Here is a 15581-nt window from a genome sequence, read left to right as displayed (position 1 = left end):
AGGGGATGCGTGATGGCTGAACTGCCGGCGGGCAGTGGGCTCTCTCCTTAACCGCCTGACGCTCACACTGGCACAGCCCCACACAGCTTCCTGCGCCCCGCAGACCCTCATCCATCCACTTCGCTATCCTCAGGAGCCCAGTCAGAATGAGCCCTGTCTGTCCTCCTCGGTCATCGGTGTCATGCAGCACGCGTTCTTATGTGACATCCCACCATATGGAGCCCTCTCGCGGCGTGAGCCCAGGCTGGGGCTGCAGCCATGGTGCCCGGGTTTCTCCCCTATTTCTTGTCCTTCCAGGTGGGACCAGAGGTCCTGCTGTCCATGATGCCGACCCTGAGCTGACCGTGTACCTGGACCCGCCTGAGCCCTAGGTCGCAGTGCAGAGGAGGGCAGCCTCCTGGGTATGTCCGGGCTGAGAGTAGCCTGGACCGATGACCTGGGGGCTAACAATCTCTGGGGCCAGGGGCAACAGGGGCGGAGGGCAGGCCCTACCCCTCTGTCCAGGGAGTGTGGTCACTGCTGGACACGGGAGAGGGGCAAACACCTACTCAGACCCCTTCATCACTGACTTCCCTGCACCCATGTTGCCAGGCAGAGCCCGGACTTTGGGGTCACAGTCTGGCCAAGGGCCTTGGCCCAAGGGCTTTTCTCTCAAGATTCTCACCTACAGTGGGGACTTCTCAGTGCAGAGCAGAGGAAAGAAATGCTGAGCCCCAGCTTCCTAAGACAAGTTGTGTCTTTCAGATGCCTCCTTGAGAACAAAAAATGAAAACAGGAGAGAGAAGAGCCACCGCAAGATGTGCGCTTTGGGTAGCAGCCAGGACTAGTCCTCCCAGGGCAGCAGCACCTCAGCTCTGTGTGGCCCCAACTTCCCACCATGTGGGCAGCACTGCCAGCCAGCCAGGGCTCCCCCTCAGCCTCCCCGGTCCCTGCAGGTAAGACCTTCATGCAGATGGGAAGTGGGGAACAGCCAGGCGCAGCGCAGCCAGCAGCCTCGGTGGAATGATGGCCTGGCCTCAGCACCTGCTGAGGATGGAGGGCCCCTCATGGGAGCAGGGGGACCTCACAGGAAGACCCTGGGCTCTGGGAGATCAGTGGTCACTTCCCGCTCCAAGACAGACACTGCTGTCCACCAAGATGGTGGCTGCTATGATGGTTCCTTTGTATTAGAAGTGTCCAGGACCCATGTGTTCACTCGAGGAGATGTTCTAAGATTAGGAAACAAGACTCTCACCAGCCTGGGTGTCAGTGGCCCTGGTGAACCAACTCAGCTGTCCCCAAAGTCAAACATGGATGTGACCCACCACTGCCCTTCCTCCCGGGCAGCTAGAATTTGTCCTAAATTAATTAAGAATGCAAAATGCAGCAGCCGTTGACTTCCTGGGCTGGAAGACAACAGCGTGTTACGTGGGCAGCCCCAGGGACTCCAGAGATGCATTAGCAGCTCCTTCCCAAAGTTCTCCCGTTTCCTCTCCATGACATACCTCATGGTTCCCATCGGGAGCAAGCCTCCAAATGCCATGGCCCTGAGATCACTGACCCATCCTCCAGTTACAGGCCCCATGAGCGTGGAGGGTGTTGTCACCTCCCTGCAGAGCTTCTAGCAGCTGCTGTGCTGGAGGCACCAGGCCAGCTGTCTCGGGCAGGAAACCAATATCTCTCCAAAAAGCGAATGCCCGGGTCACGCTCTGAGAGCTCAGACGAACGCCTTCCTGGGAACACAGGCAGGGGCACCTTGGCAAGCTGGGGCCCCTCTCGTTGGCCACACTCCCTTCAGATGAAGGAATTGGGTGACTTGCCTAGTTCAAGACAGTTTCCCTTTCAGCAACAGGCCAGCCAAGACCAAGTGGGATTTATCCCGGGTATGCAAGGCTGATTCAACATTCGCAAGTCAATTAATGGACTCCATCATATCAACAAGCTAAAGAAGAAAAATCACAAGATCATATCAATAGATGCAGAAAAAGCATTTGACAAAATCCAACACCGATTCATGATAAAAACTCCCAGTAAACTAGGAATAGAGCAGAATTTCCTCCACTTGATAAATAATATCTATAAAAAACTTACAGCTAAAATCATACTTAATGGTAAAAAACTTGAAGCTTTCCCACTAACATCAGGTACAAGGCAAGGATGTCCCCTCTCACCACTCTTTTTCAACTTCATATTGGAAGTCCTAGCTAATGCAGTAAGAAAAGGAAATAAAATTACACAGGTTGGGAAGAAAGACATAAAACCGTCTGCAGATGACATGATTGTCTATGTAGAAAAGCCAAAAGAATTGACAAAAAAAACTCCTGGAACTAATAAGTGATTATAGTAAGGTTGTAAGATACAAGATTAATTACCAAAGCCAGTCACTTCCCTGTATACCACAATGAACAACTGGAATTTGAAATTAAAAACACAATACACTTTATATTAGCTTCTCCCAACGTGAAATGCTTAGGTATAAATATAACAAATACATGTATAACATCTGTATGAGAAAACTACAAAACTCTGATGAACGAAATCAAAGAACTAAATAAATGGAGACATATTCCATGTCCATGAATAGGAAGACTCAGTATTGTCAAGATGTCAGTTTTTCTCAACTTGACCTACAGATTCAGTGCAATCCCAATCAAAATCCCAGCATGTTATTTTGTGGATATCAACAAACTGATTCTGAAGTTTATATGGAGAGCCATAAGACCCAGAATAGCCAACACAAAATTGAAGAAAAACAAAGTTGAAGGGCGGACACTACCCAACTTCAAGACTTACTGTGAAGCTACAGTAATCCAGACAGTGTGGTATTGGTGAAAGAATAGCGAAATAGATCAATGGAACAGAATAGAGAGCCCAGAAATAGACCCACATAAATATAGTCAACTGATCCTTGACAATGGAGTAAAGGCAATACAATGGAGCAAAGATGTGCTGGAACAACTGGACATCCACATGCAAAAAAAAATGAAATCTAGACACAGACCTGACACCCTTCACAACGATTAACTCAAAGTGGATCACAGACCTAAATGTAAAATGCAAAAGTGTAAAACTCCTAGAAGATAACATAAGAGAAATCCTAGATGACCTTGGATAAAAATGACTTTTTAGATGTTGTACAACATCAAAGGCATGGTCATGAAAGAAAGAATAGATCAGTTGGACTTCATTTAATTTCATTAAAATGAAAAACTTCTGTTCTACAAAAGACACTGTTAAGAGAATGAGAAGACAAGCCACGCACTGGGAAAAAATATTTGCAAAACATATATCTGATAAAAGGAGATATATCCAAAATATACAAAGAACATTTAAAACTCAACAATAAGAAAATGAACAACCCAATTAAAAAATTGGCAAAAGGGGCCAGCCCCATGGTGTGGTGGTTAAAGTTTGGCATGCTTCACTTCAGTGTCCCAGGTTTGCAGGTTTGGATCCCAGGCATGGACCTACACCACTTGTCAGCCATGCTGTGGTGGTGACCCACATACAAAATAGAGGAATATTGGCACAGATGTTAGCTCAGGGCTAATCTTCCTCACAAAAAAAAAAAAAAAGAGGAAGATTGGCAACAGATGTTAGCTCAGGGCAAATACTCCTCAGCAAAAAAAAAAAAAAGGACAAAAGATCTTAACAAAGACCTCACCAAAAAAGACATACAAATGGTAAATGAGCATATGAAAAGATATTCCATATCAGATGTCATCAGGAAAATGCAAATTAAAACAACAATGAGGGGCCAGCCCCATGGTGTAGTGGTTGAGTTTGGTGTGCTCTGCTTCAGCAGCCCAGGTTCATGGGTTTGGATGCCGGGCACAGACCTACACCACTTGTCAGCCATGCCGTGGCAGTGACCCACATACAAAAATAGAGGACCACCGGCACAGATGTTAGCTCAGGACTAATCTTCCTCAAGAAAAAAAGAGGGAGACTGACGACAGATGTTAGCTCATGCAAATCTTCGTTAGTAAAAAACAACAACAACAACAACAACGAGATACCACTAAACACCTAATAGAATGACCAAAATCCAAAACACTGACAACACCAAATGCTGACAAGGATGTGAAGCAACAGGAACTTGCATTCGTTGCTGGTGGGAATGCAAAATGGTGCAGGCACTTTGGAAGACAGTTTGGCCGTTTCTTACAAAACTAAACATACTCTTACCATACAATCTGGCAATTGCTTTCTTTGGTATTTACCCAAAGGAGTTGAAAACTTTTGTCCACACCAAAACCTGCATATGGATGTTTACGGCAGCTTCATCATAATTGTCCAAACTTGGAAGGAACCAAGATAGCCTTCAGCAGGTGAATGGATAAATAAGCTGTGGTCCATCCAGACAATGAAATATTATTCAGCACTAAAAAGAAATGAGCTATCAAGCCATGAAAAGACATGGAGGAACCTTTGAAAGAAACCAGTCTGAAAAGGCCACATACTGTATGATTCCAACTATATGACATTCTGGAAAAGACAACTATGCAGACAGTAAAAAGATCAGGGGTTGGGGGCAAGAAGGGATGAATAGTGGAGCACAGGATTTTTAGGGCAGTGAAACTACTCTTATGATAGTATAATGGTAGAAACATGTCATTATACATTTGTCCAAATCCACAGAATGTACAACACCAGGAGTGAACTCTAAGGTAAACTATGGACTCAGTGAAAGTGGCGTGTCCATGTAGATTCATCAGTTGTAAAAGATGTACCACTGTGGTGGCGGATGTTGATGGGGGGGTAAGCTATGCACATGTGGGGGCAGGGAGTATCTGGGAAATCTGTACTTCCCCTCAATTTTGCTGTAAACCTAAAACTGTTCTTAAAAAAGTCGTAAAAAATCAGGCGAATGACAGAAAGTAAGCAAATATTGCAACACTAATATCAGATAAAACAGAATTCAAGTTGAAAGCCATTAAGTGGGACAAAGAGGATGATACTTTTTGACAATCCACTGAGACTTGATGATCCAGGTACCACCCACGTCACCCAACAATGGTGTCCCCAATATACACAGCAAAAAAGTCCTCATTCATGATGCAGACCCCGAGACACTCTCTCATCCCACTTTCCTGTCAAAATAGAACATACCAATCTCAGTGAGATACACATTGAGACTTCCTTAACCTAATAAAGCATTTAAAGAAAGCTTCATACCTGCCGCTTTATTATAGACAGTAGCAACGAGTCAGGAATGTCTAGGGTGGGGGGAGGACCTAATCGCAGTGTCAAAGAGAAAAATATACTGAAAACAAACATTTCAAGGAACATCCAAGACTGTAAAACTTGACTGGAAGACGAACAATCGTCTTGAGCAAATGATGAGGAGTCCCACGTCCCTGGGTGAGACTACTCTGGAATGTTCACATGTGCGTAATATCCAAATTTGTCCACACATTCAATATGAGCCATGAGAGCCTCAGTGGGATGCTCCTGATGATCTAGAAGAGAAGATGCCCAAGGATGTCCAAGGAGTCTTTGAAGGAGGTTGTGAACCCCCTGAGCGCAGGGCTGTGTGGGGCACAGCTGTCACCCAGCACCCGAATCAGGGCCTGCACGGGGGCGCTTGGCCAGCGTGTAATTAACAGAGATGTGAACGGACAAGGACAAACAATCGGGAGGATGAATAGGGCTGTTATGGCTTCATCTGTCGTAACAGAAGCTGGAAACACATGGAGGTCTGTCAGTGGGGAGAGGGGAGAAGAGAGCACCAGAACCACGCAGAAGGACGAGGGTGTCTCCTTGTAGTGACATGGAGATTTCTGAGACCTGTTGCTAAGGAAAGGAGGAATTTTCAGATACACAGAATGTGGTCCCATTTATGCAAAACGAGAATGGAGAGTACAGGCACATGAGTGTACACACACGTGTGCGGACACACACCGATGCAGGCAGAATAATGACCCCAGAGATGTGCATGCTGGAACCCATGAATGTTACTTTATACGGGAAAGGTGGCTTTGCAGATGTGACGGGTTATGGCCCTTGAGACGGGAGATTATCCACATCTAACCACGTTGTCCTTAAAACCAGAGAACGTCCCCTGGCCAGGGACAGAGAAAGGGTTATGACGAGGGAGGTAGACAACCAGAGAGATGGCTGCACGAGAAGGACCTGGCCGACGCTGCTGGCTCTGAAGATGAAGGAGGGGTCACCAGCCAAGGAATGCTGGCGGCCTCCAGAAGCTGGAAAAGACAGGAAACAGAATCTTCCCTGGAGCCCCAGAAGGAACACAGCCCTGCAGATAACTTGATTTGAGCCCAGTGAAACTGATTTTAGACTTCCGACCTCTAGAACGGTACGGTAGTACATTGTGCTGTTTTGAGCCACTAAGTTTGTGGTCCTCTGTTACAGCAGCCAAAGGAAACTCACACACATGCATCTGTGCAAATGCACAGAGAGAAAGGGGAGATGCCCCATCCCGGCACGAGGGGGCCCTGGGAGCCACGTTCAGCCCTCTCTTGTATGGCTTGGATCTTGATGGCAGTGTGTTCATGAGCTAGTTCTGGGATAAAAAGCTAACACAGGAGAGAAACAGCTGAGGACAAGATGAGGGGCCCCCAGGGGGGAAGAGTGGCGGGTGAAGGCAGTCCCCCAGCCCGCTCTCCTCGTGCCCTCCCCCACCCCGCTCTCCTCAAGGGGACAGGGAGGAAGCAGATACAGGGGGAGGCACTCCAAGTGGCTGGACAGAGCTGTGGCCTCAGGCTGGTGTGCCCTCAGGCTCGTGGGATCTGGTGAGCCATTCACGACCCACTCGACCACTAGGAGGGGAGTGGGGCCGTCTCTGCCCTGGGGCCTGCCGCCACCCTGCAGGACACACTAGAGAGGAGGGACAGAGGCGGTGGTGCCACAGCGAGAGCCCCCGCGAGCAGCTCTGGATGGTCCTGGGAGGGAAGCAGCACCCCACCTCCGGCCCCCCTCCCCTGCAGAAACCCCCCCAGGCCCACGGCCTCACGATGCCCCAGGGTGGCCCAAAGACCTCACTCAACCAGTGATGCTTGCAACCCAGCACCCTCCAGGCGCCAGGACCGTCACACCCGTCACCAACTCGGGGGAGGGGTTAGGGTCCCCCTCGGTCCCTTCCCTGCCCTCTAGAACCTTCCTCCTCCTCCACCTGCCCCCATCATGTGGGGTAGGAATGTCCAGCCCAGCACAGGGGGCTGGCAGTGGGTGGTCCCCCGCTGAGAGGCCAGAGGAGAGGAGAACGCCCTCAGCCCCAGCCCTGGCTACCCTGAGACCCTCTCCAGCCAGGCCCCATCCAGGAGGGTCCCCGCTGTGATGGACATCTGACGCCCACCTCTGGCCCAAGGGGGTGTGGGCAGTCGGTGCGGATGGAAGAGTCCCCCAAGACTGCTTGGAACAAGGCCTCCCACGCAGGCAGGGGACCCTGCCAATGTGTGCAGATGTCCAGTCAGCAGTCCCCTTCAGGCCACTTGGCTGACCGGACCAGCTGCAGTTAGAGAAATTCCACACCCCACGCAGCCCTGCCTGGGCCTCGCTGGCGTGAGAACCGCTCCACACCCGCTCCCGGTCCGTACCCTCTGCAGCTGGGCCCCCCCACCCAGAGGAGGCCGGGGCCAGCAGCAGATCTGCCTGCGTACAGGGCCCGGGGCGGGCAGGCGCGGCCCTTCCCCTCCCTCCCCCACCCCGAGGAGGAGGAGGAGGAGGAAGAGGGCTGTGCTCAAGCACATGGGACAGGGGCCCTTCTGGCAGGACGCCTCCCTGTGGGGCTGCCCCTGTCCCCACACTTGGTGGGGACCAGACGAGGCAGGCCCGGCAGCAGTGGCTGGGTGGGGGACAGACCACAGAGCCTCCAGGAGGCCTGTGCAGGCCCGACGTTTGGTGTTCCAGCACCGAGGATGTTTGGGACGTGGGAGCACAGCTCACTGCAGCTCCCCCTGCCCTTGGGGTGAAATCAGAGCCCTGGGCCCCTCCGCTCAGCAAACACCTGCCCTCCCAGAGCAGGCCCTGCCCGCTGTTCCCTGCCAGACGCTCTTCTGGCTACGGTCACCCCCTCAAGCAGCCTCCCTGTCCGTCCGTCTGCAGCAGCCGTCTCCCTCCCTCCATCAGCCCGAGGTGTGCTTCCTCGTTAGGGTTGGGCACCACTTGTTCCTGCCCCGGCCTGTGCCTGGGCACTGCAGCCCCTCCTTGGTGCATCCCCCGCCTGGGAGGGGGCAGGGAATCACCACAAATGTCCCTTAGGGGCCCAGCAGAGGGACAGCCCCCTCAGGGTCCAGTGCAACCACCTCACCCCCACCGACCCAGCTCCAAGTCCAGTGACTGCAGGGACCAATGACCCCAGGGACCAATGAGCAGGTCAAGGCTGCTCCCCAGGGCACCAGGGGGGAGGGGAAGGGAGGGGAGGGGAAGGGAGCGAGACACCCACACCCGACACGATGGGGCCAAGGCCAGTAGGTGCCAATGGGGAGCAGGTACCGCTCAGGGCCCAGGCCCCGCCATGGACACAGAGGGGCCCAGAGGCTGCGGCTGCCCCATCTCCCCTACCCGCCATGTGGAGATGGGGACACAGTCCAGGTGGGGGCTGAAGCCCAGGAGTGGCTGTCTTCTGGACCTGGGCTGGGGCAGGCCCCACGTGAGCTCCGCAGACTCACTGACCACTGGCTGAGTGAGGCTCTTGACCCTCAGAGCAGCAGGCCCCCTCCCTGCGGCACCCGCCCCTGCACCCCCTCAGCCCGTGCAGGTGGGGGACGTTAGACAGCATGGCAAGTGGCTGGGAGCAGCAGCTAGAATTTGGTGGGAATCCTGGCTCCTTTGGGCAAGTCATGTCACCGCTGTGTGCCTCACTTTCCCCTCCGTGACTAGGGGTGTAACAGGCTATCTCAGAGCCGTGGGGAAGACTAAATGAGCTAAAATGCTCTCGCAGGGCATTCCCCAGACATCTCCCCATGCATGTGCATGCTTCCAGCCCCCTCCAGACTTCAGCCTCCCCCCTGCAAAAGAGGCATCACACTCCTCCTGCCTCCCAAGGGAACAACGGGCACCTGGACACAAAGGCCCAGCATTGGGGGCGGGGCAGGCGAGGTCTCTGTGCCAGGGTCACTCAGCACGGCCTGGCAGGACCCAAGGGAAGGGCGAGGAGGCCGGCCGGCCGGCTGGTTACCTGCAGCCTGCCCAATGAACACACAGTACCCGTCCTCCTGGGCGGGGAGTGAGGCGCAGGTGACCGGCAGCCCGCCCCCGTCCAAGTGGCTCCAGCACGCGTCCTCCAGGGCCTCACAGAACTGGCGGCAGGGCGGCGGGGTGGGGGACGGCCTGCAGGGGGGGGCCAGCAGCAGGCAGAAGAACCAGGCGAGGAAGCGGTGGCAGTGGGTCCGCAGGAGGGCCCCCCAGGCCCACGCAGCGGCCTGCACCTCCTCGCGGCTCGCGTGGTGGAGGTGGTTGGGTAGCCGGGAGCGCCAGATGCCCAGGCGGCCGCAGACGGCCAAGGAGGGCGGGAGAGGCAGGCAGCGGCCAGCGGCACTGTGGACAGGCTCTCCGGTGGGGGCCAGCAGGTCAGCCCCGAGCAGTGCAGAGTGATTAGCAAGACCCGGCCCCACAGAATTAGCCGCATGGGGAACCCAAGCACCGCCGTCCCCAGTTAAAGCTGAGAGTGAGATCCGAGTCAGCCCGGTGGAGGGATCAGAGAAGAGAGCCGGGGGAACAGCGCCCAGGGAACCCGTCACCAGGGGAAGCAGATGTGGCGTGTGCCTGTGGACGTCAGGGTGTTGGTGCTGCTGGCCAGGACGGGCTGCCACGGACAAGAATCCTTCGCCATCCAGATCCTGCGGCCGCCCCGGGGACTGCTCGCCGCCCCAGGGAGGGGCCCTGCCCGGCGCGGAGGAGACGGCTCTACCTGGGGACTGCGGTGGCAGCTCCCTGCCTCCCTGAGGCAGCTGGGGGGGCACTGGCAAGGTGCCGGCCTCGGTCCTCTGGGTGACGGGAGGGGCCCCACTACTCAGCCAGAGAGCAGTCCTGTTCTCCTGGGAGGCACTGGAGGGTCCAGGGAGGGTGAGGGGGTCCGTGGGGGTTGCAGGGGCTTGCGTCCCTGTCCTGGTGGAGCTCTCGGCAGGGGTGACATCATCCCACAGCTGGACGAAGTTCTGGATGCCCAGAGCCACATTCAGGATCTTGGCCCCGACGCCAGCGATGTTCTCCGGGCTCTCGGCAGAGGCAGTGGCGGCAGCGGAGGCCCTGCCCTGGCCAGCCTCCAGCCTCTCCGGGAGCAGCTCAGGGCTGGCAGGGGCTGTCCCCGGGTCCGTGGGGCCATCCTGGGGGGCCACGTGTGTGGTGGTATCCTCTGTGGATTGCACAGGTGGGCTGCCTAGAGGCACGGAGACCGGCGTGGCTGTGGGCCCTTTGGTCCCAAAGGACCACGGCCAGATCAGTGTCAGCAGATCAGCCCGGGTGGCCGCGAGGCAGCAGGTGAGCAGCAGCAGCAGGCGGAGGCGGCCGCTGGGCTGGAGAGCCATCAGGGCTGTGTGCACCTCGGGCCCGCGCGGCGCCTGCCGTCCCCGGGGGTGGGGCCGGCCCAGCTCCCGCCCTCCCCGCCCACAGGCCTGCAGCCAGCTCCCCCATTCATGTTTCCCCCTCTTTCTTTCCGGCTCTTTCTTCCACGTTTTCACTCTCATGGAAGGAAAAAAAGACACAAACCTCTAAATCAAGGTGACAGGCACACTTGAGAACTTTTCACACTTCCTTACAGCCGCCACAGACTCCAAGAGGCCAAAGGGACATTTCAAGAACACTCAGTGGAATTCCCAACTCCCTCCGCGTGAGCTGAAGGGCTGCCACGGATCCCTGAGGAGGGGTGTGGGCATGTGGGCTCCAGCCAGCACCCCAAGCCCCAAGGCCGGGCAGGGGCTCCTGGGTTCCACGCCCTGCAGCCTGGGCACTTGCCACAGAGCCCGGCTCCAAGAGAAAGCCCCAGCCCGGCCCGCTACGGGCGTCCGCTCTGGGCAGCGCTGGGAACCCCGGGACACCGAGGCGGCAGCCCCTAGCCCTGCTGGCCCACCACCCTCTGCGCTGGGAGCCACTCCAACAGAGAACAGCCCGGAAGCCTGGCCTGGGGCCACCGCTCTATGGTAAAACTGGAACTTGAAAATGCTCAGCTTGTCACAAGGCCAGTTCTTCTGTTGCAACTATCGCCTCCAAGACGTTCAACACCGGAGGGGTGAGGGGACACCAACGCCCGGGGCAGCCTGCCCACCTGCTCAGGGACGCCGTGCTCCTCAGCCACCCAGTCCTCCGGCTCGTCCTCCAGCCCCGGCCCCCTCCCCTGGGCCCCTCCTCCAGCCCCCTTGCAGACGCCGGGCTGTCCTGGCTCCATCTCGCCGGAGACCACGCGCTGGGTTTGAGCGTTGGTGACACATGGCCTTTTTTCCTTCATTCTCAAGCCAGCTCACACAACAGCCATTCCTCACTCTCCATTGGTTAGAAACAGCTCTCTGGGGCTGACCCTGCTCTGCGTCAGTTTCCATCAGCGCTCCTGAGTCTGGCCGGGGTTTCTAAGCCGACTCTTGAGAACCGCTTGAAGGGGACAGAACACAGCAGCCATTGGGCATCAACATCAAGGCAAAGGAGGGTCACAGGACTCATTGAGACTCACGGTGCCACCAACAGCAGGTTCTACACAGACAGACGTCTTTCCCCAATGCCCCCGCCCCAAACCACAGGCTCAGTCCCGTGTGTGTAGAGCGGGGGGCGCCGTGCCGAGGCTTGGGGCTGCCTGGTCACCCCAGAGCAAACGAGATGGGGCTGGGTGAGCGAGCCCTGTCCACAGCCCTGGGTGCCAATGCGGGGGGGGGAGGGCGCCCCATCCCTGCCTCCTCTCGGCTCCATTGTTCCAGTGCCCCTTCCAGATGGCGTCCCAGAAAGGGACAGTCTCTGGGCATTGCTGATGCTCCGCAGGGCATCAGCCAGGCCAGCCTGTAGCTGGACACTGCCAACTATGTCCCGACTCCTTCCAGTCACAAAACCTTGCATAACACTTTCTTCTGTCCAAGACACTAAAAGGCTGCTGCCCTGTGGCCTTAAGTCCTGCCAGTGCCTGCTGTGACTGTGATTATAGCTGTTACCTTCCCTGCACAGCCAGGCTGGCCCCACTGCCCACCCAGCACCCACCCTCTGTGCTGCCCTGTGAATTCCCACCCCGGGAGGGGTCCCCGGGCCTGGGCAGCAGCAGGAGGAGGGCAGGTGAGGGATGGGCCTCCCCATCAACTAAAGGACCCTGGGTGGACAGGAACCGCTCCAGGCTCCCTCCCATTCTGAACATCCCAACAGGGCTATTGGTAAAGCAGAGAGTCCACAGCCCACCAGGCACAGTGCCGAACGCTATGCCTTACTCTGTGAGCCTGTGACCGACCGCGAGGCTGCAGCCGGTTCATGGATGAAAAAACTGAGGCACGGGACCAGAGGCCTGGCTCCAGAATGGAATCCAGGCAATCTGCACACACACGCTCACAAATACACACATTCACGCACACGTGCACTAGCCCAACATCGCTTATACAAGCACACTTGCACAGTTATGCACTTGCACAAACTCACACTCACGCACACACACACTCGCACCACCACATACAACCACACAATGCACATCCACACACTCACATAACCACACACTCACAACCACACACACACGATCACTCATACACTCTCTCTACACTAGACCCCGTGTGCTCTGCACCTCAGCTGTCCCTTCTGCCCGAGTCCCTTTGAGAACCCCGCCTTCTCCAGGCTGTGCTGGGGGTCTTGGCCCACCCTCCCCCAGGGCTGGGATCAGCAGGGAGAGCAGCTGTGGTGACCACAGCTCAGAACACCAAGGACGTGATCGATCGAGAGCCGTCCAAAGGGCAGGCCAGGCTGTTTGGGATCAGAACTCATGTTTCAGGACAGCTGAACACCATGTCCCCTCTCCAAAGCGGGGGCATCCCACAGGCAAACATCTGTCTCAGTGAGCCCTTGTTCCCAACATTAATCCCCACAACACTCAGAATCTTAGAAATGCCCAGAGAATAGTCTCTTCGCTTGAAACCTCACTGCCATTAATGTGATTTTATACCTAAAAGTGTCTCTGGACAATCTCAGGACAGAGCTTCCCAAGGCCCTGCCCCTTCTCCGGGCACGGATCAGGGAGGGAGCGCCAGCTCGTCTGTGGCAGAGCCCTGACCCCCGTCCAGGGGGGTAACCCCTCCTCCCACACCCTGCCCCGTTGGGCATCCCGACGGCCCTGGGCACCAGTTGCTCCCTGGGGCCACTCATCAGCTGAGCCGGCCCTGCATTCACTCACTCAACCCGCCACCCCAGGCAGAGCCAGAAGCGAGGAGCTGTGCCGGCAAAGGAGGGATGGCAGCTGCCGCCATTGGGGGCCACGCTCTCGAGGAAGGCAGGCAGCAGCGGCCCCACCACACTGAGCACCCGCACCATGATCATCCCTTCACCCTCCACCCTCCTTTCTCCTCCTTCCACCCTCCACCCTCCAACTTCTGCCCTCCACTCATGACTTAACACTCTAGACCTTGTCCTTCCTGCCCACCTTCCCGAGGCCACCCGCTCCCTAAGCATTTCTAGAACATCACACGTTCAACCTTCTCTGGGAAATGCTAGCGCAGCTCTGCCACGTCCCACAGCTCAGCCCCAGGACTCAGCTCCCACCAGGAGGCAACCTGCCAAGGTGCCACCACATGAGCCTCCTTGCACACATGTGCTCACGTGCACACTGTCCTTCACACACATGCACGCACAAGCATGCTCTCACACTCACGCATGCATGCTCATGCACACACACGTGCACACTCGTGCACACCTCACAGTTCACATGCATGCATACTCACACACGTTTACATGTACACACACGCAAATGCACTCCCACACACATACATGTACATACTCACATACATGTACGTGCTCACATGCACACACACTCAATCACTCACACATAGACCCTGCAGCTTTCAGAAAGCGCTGCCGTGCAGACCAGGTTTCCTCAGCAACCTCTCCTCCAGCTACGGCTGCAATAGGCCCCTCCCCGCCCAGCTCCTCGGGGACGCTGCCGGGTCTGAACCTCGGGGCCCCAGACAGGAGCTCAGGGTCACTGCTGCAGAGCACCGTCCCACTCTGGGCCCGTCAGGAGCTCCGTGTAAAGGGTCCTGCCAGGCTCATTCCGCTGGAGTCTGCTCGCTGCTGAGATTGGATAATCTTCCCCAAGTCGCCCATGGGGACGAAGGAGGGGAAAACAGGTGCTAAAGGGAAACCACTTGAAGTCGTTGAAACACAAGTATCTTTGGGTGAGATGCTGCATTTCTAAAAGCATTTGGTTCTCCAAGGCCCCAAGGTCAGAAGAGTCTCAGCTTCTGCTACCATCCCTTACCACTGCTCCCCCAGCCCCCCTCTGGGGCTGGGCCCCTCTTGCCAGGTGAGGAGAAGCCAGTGGAATGCAGACCCTGCAGCCAATGGCAGCGCCCAGATCCGCCTGCTCCCATGCTGGGCGGCCAGGAACCATCACGGAGTTTCCTGGGCAGCTCCAGGCCGAGCCTCAGGGTGGCAAGAGCACAGTGCCAGGGGCTGGCTGGGCTCTGGGGTCGGCCCCCCAACTTGGTGACGACGAGTCAGAAGTCAGGGTCGGCTCCAAGGCTGGCATTCGGGGCTCCTTCCCCATCGGCTCCAGCCCCCACCGACCAGAAGCGAGCCCCCAGCAGCACTCCGAACGGAGGCGTCACCCTGAGGCGGGTGGCGACATGCGGGCTTCCAGGCAGTGCCATCTCAGGGCAGGCAGGGCCCGCCACCCGAGTCGTCCTTAAGAGTGCCTCAGCGCACATGTCCCCCAGATCCCGAGAACTGAAGTCAACAGGGGAAAGGAACTCCTCTTTCCAGCACCCCTATACACCCCATGCCTCCTGTGGATGGCTCAGACCCCCTGCGTTGATGTGGCCCCGACAGACACCCCCGTGTACACAGCAGTCCTCGGTCACTCCCAGGGCGGGAACGCGTGGTCACTCACTCATTCATTCATTCATTCATCCATCCGCCACCTTAAAGGTCCCAAAAAGCTAAAGGGAGGAATCAGAGAGGCAAGGGGGGCATACGCTGGGGGAGGGTTTAGGCCAACACTCCAGAAAGAGGCCCTGATGGAAGGAGGGGCCCCCCAGCCCCCACCCCACTCTCCTCACTGTGTTCTCAGGGTATCACATTCTTGGGGTATAACGGGGACATTTAAATGCAATTTGGAATGTTTCCCCGTGACTGGTACTGCCCAATAAGAACTCGAGAGCACGGATGCCCCGACTCCCGCTGTTCCTGCCCCCCACCCCCAAGAGTGGCCTGGACCAGGGTTTTGGAGCATCAGCACCTCCTTTCCGGTGGAGGGGGAAGCACCCAGACATTTCCCTGCGGCTCCTCAGCCCCCACCTGGGCCAAGGGCAACCTCATGCCCCTTAGAGGTGGACACACATGTCATCCCGAGGGCGGCACGGGATCTGCACTCGGCTCTGATGAAGCGATGGGACGCCCTGGTGACACCTGTCACTCATGATGGAGATGGCCACGCTCCAGGGGGAGAAGAACCGCATTGGATGGGAGGACCC

The 15581-nt window shown here is 56.4% G+C and overlaps 1 protein-coding gene across 4 annotated transcripts in view; it reads right to left on the bottom strand.

Moving 5' to 3' along the window:
• COL18A1 (collagen type XVIII alpha 1 chain) overlaps positions 1-15581 on the bottom strand; it is a 108831-nt gene that overhangs the window by 44967 nt on the left and 48283 nt on the right. The window contains exon 1 of one of the 4 annotated variants that reach the window (XM_058523286.1): positions 9122-10469. The exons of the other annotated variants lie outside the window; for them this stretch is intronic. Within the exon in view, the coding sequence (XP_058379269.1) occupies positions 9122-10469 (1348 nt within the window). Of the gene's footprint in view, positions 1-9121; positions 10470-15581 lie in introns of those variants that run through there. 4 annotated transcript variants of the gene reach the window in all.

Source organism: Diceros bicornis, chromosome 27 (genome assembly GCF_020826845.1).
Source record: "Diceros bicornis minor isolate mBicDic1 chromosome 27, mDicBic1.mat.cur, whole genome shotgun sequence".
NCBI lineage: Eukaryota > Metazoa > Chordata > Mammalia > Perissodactyla > Rhinocerotidae > Diceros > Diceros bicornis.
The sequence above is the reverse complement of the archived record's forward strand: the minus strand, read 5'-3'. Positions and strand labels throughout refer to the sequence as shown.